The 2,832-nt window shown below is 38.0% G+C and overlaps 1 protein-coding gene across 1 annotated transcript in view; it reads right to left on the bottom strand.

The window, feature by feature from the left end:
• LOC144216567 (phosphorylase b kinase regulatory subunit alpha, skeletal muscle isoform) overlaps window positions 1–2,832 on the bottom strand; it is a gene marked incomplete at its 3' end in the record, with an annotated part of 36,180 nt that overhangs the window by 6,162 nt on the left and 27,186 nt on the right. Inside the window, exons 9-10 of the mRNA XM_077745971.1 lie at window positions 2,471–2,524; window positions 932–1,054 (exon numbers count right to left, since the gene is read on the bottom strand). Coding sequence (XP_077602097.1) covers window positions 932–1,054; window positions 2,471–2,524 — 177 coding nt within the window. The remainder of the gene's footprint in view (window positions 1–931; window positions 1,055–2,470; window positions 2,525–2,832) is intronic.

Below are 2,832 nucleotides of genomic sequence, written 5' to 3'. Positions count from 1 at the left end.
TGCTTTCGCAAAAAGGGATATCGTTTAATTTACTAAACTTTAGAGTAAAACACTTTATGGCCCCTTAAATTTTGGTGTAACCCTATTACTCAAACTCATATTGGTAATTACAGATTTAAAAAAAAATTTTTAATGTTTATTTTTGAGAGAGACAGAGAGTGCACAGGGGAGAGGCAGAAAGACAGGGAAACACAGAATCTGACGCAGGCTCTAGGCTCTGAGCTCTCGGCACAGAGACTGATGTGGGGCTCAAACCAACGAATTGGGGGATCATGACCTGAGCTTATGCTTAAATGACTGAGCCACCCAGGCGCCCATGGCAGTTACAGATTAATACTGGCCAAAGCATTCAAATTACACAGAATTATGTTTTATGTTGCTAAGTATAAGGGATTTCCAAATGTGCTGGATTCATGTCCAAGTTTAGACCGTTGTCAGTTTGTAGAATGCCAGACACTAAACTTGCTTGATTAATTTTCCCAGTCTCACTGTTTTCCAATGATGGTTTCTAAATTACTTTATTTATGTAGCTCAAAAAAAAACGATGATGACCATGTTTTGGAGGGCAAGGACAGGGTATGAATGGGTTGTTGTTTTGGTTTTTCTGGGGGGGGAAGGGAAGGCTAAAGTCAGAACATCATTTCCAAGATTTAAAAAAAATACAAATTCAAGTACCTTTAATAACTGACGCAAGTGGACAGGGCTTGTTATTGTGCTCTCTGTATTTATTAAAGGTCAAGTCTGAGTGATTGCATTATCCAAGTCTTCCAACTCTTAACCTACTGCCCTCAACTACTAGTCTCTAGAAGACAACTCTGTCTCTTCCCTATTAAGGAATACTTCCATTTGGTCACAGGGTCAGCACAAACATTAACTGAAAGAAGACATAACAAAAACATTCTGCCGAAAAGCTCTTTCCCCAGCATATTACCTGCTCTGCATTGCCACTAAAGACCCCATCAAGGATAAAGTATGTCCAGAACAGTGGCCATTCACACTCAATGTTTTCAAATAACTTCAGCTCTGATGGTTCATAGTACAGACGGTTGGGATCCTGGTAAAAACACAATAAAAAAGTCTATTTTATCACTGCAAATTCAGACACACATCTTTAGTTCAGAGGTATCACAATACAGCCTTGGAGGGCGTGTACACACCCCTCCTCCCTTAGTAAGTACTTTGTGACATGACTTGTAACCTGTAGAACTGGGATAAAAATGACACGATAGGCAGATAAGTGAAGAAGTGACATTAATTCCTAATAAACACAAGTTTGATTTTGTATTTGTTAAGTTTGAGGTAGCAGCAGAATGTAAAATAGAAATGTTTCAAGATGATGAGGATTTGTGAGTCATCCCCATAGAAGTGACACTTGAAGCACAAGTTATAAACGTAGTAGCTACATATAGTGAACAGATGACCTGAGAATGGAATCTTGGTTATGTTCTCATAGTCTTGTGAGAAAAGAACAAAAAGCAAAGAATTAGGATAGTGTAAAGCTATATAAATTAAATAGGAAAATGATTTCATGAAGATGGAGGTGTAGATAACAGTAATGTACTACAGAGGAGGCAAGTATAACGTGGAGTGGAAAAGGCTATTGGACTGATCATCTGGGAGATTCTGATGGTATTTCAGACCATAAGTTTAATAGATCGGTAGAGATAGAAATCAACAGGGCTAACGAATAAAGTAGAGCAAGGAAAGTAGACTAGAAGAGTTGGAGCTTGATGATTAAAAAATGTTTATATTGCCAGTGAAGTCCTTCTTGACCATTCATTCCCTTTAATAATACTTAATTTTCTCCATTGATAATTCCAAGGAGAATTTTTGACAAGTGGAGCAAAAGGAAGTTAACTTTTCAAGATTGGGTACTGTTTAGAACCAACCAACTGCTAAAGGTGGAAGGGGGCAGAAAGCGCTATTGAAGAAAAGATTTTTCCCTTTGTAACTATTAAATATTTGGGAGGATGATACTTTGAGACTATTCAAATATTCTGCTTCTCCCTAAACTTTCATCCACTGATTTAAGCATCTGTTAGCTCTTTCCTGAAACTAACCAGCCTTCCTCTATTTTATTTAATCTGTAAAGGCTCACAAATAGAACTTGGCAACAAAGCCCAACAAAGGCAGGAAACATCAGTTACTGTATCTTATTTAGTGATTATTTTATTTTAGTTTTTATTTTTTTAAGTTTATTTATTTTGAGAGAGGCAGAGACAGCATAAGTGGGGGAGGGGCAGAACGTGAGGGAGAGAGAGAATCCCAAGCAGGCGCAGAGCCTGATGCAGTGCTCAAACTCATGAAACTGTGAGATCATGACCTTAGCTGATACCAAGAGTCAGACACTTAAGTAACTGAGCTACCCAGGTGCCCCTTTAGTGATTATTTTAAGTACCACCAGAGAGTTAAGTATTCTCAGAATGAGATTGCTGATAGTACTGACCATTCTNGGAGAAAAGAAACCTACCTCTTTAGGAGTTTTATATCCATCTCGTAGAAAGCGACAGCAACCATAACGACCCTGGAAACCCAAAGGAAAAAAAAGATGGAAGCATGCACAATGGTACAGCCATATAGTCCATCAAATACATCCTTTGCAACAGCTACATGTGCCAATCTACCCCCAATACAGATACATTATTTAAAAAATAATAAAATATAATCTAAAAAAGCCTTTGATACCAGCCCAGTAGCAGAAACTGATTTCAGCAATAAATGTGAGTTCAAGTGGGGGCTAAGTTACAGGCTCTTCCCTAAAGCAGAGTTTCTAATATTATCCTTTCCATCATTTTCCACCATAGAGTAAGTCTGTAATAGCCCAATTACTAC

Source organism: Crocuta crocuta, unplaced genomic scaffold (genome assembly GCF_008692635.1).
Source record: "Crocuta crocuta isolate KB4526 unplaced genomic scaffold, BGI_CrCroc_1.0 scaffold533, whole genome shotgun sequence".
NCBI classification, from domain to species: domain Eukaryota; kingdom Metazoa; phylum Chordata; class Mammalia; order Carnivora; family Hyaenidae; genus Crocuta; species Crocuta crocuta.
This window is presented reverse-complemented; position numbering and strand designations above follow the sequence as displayed.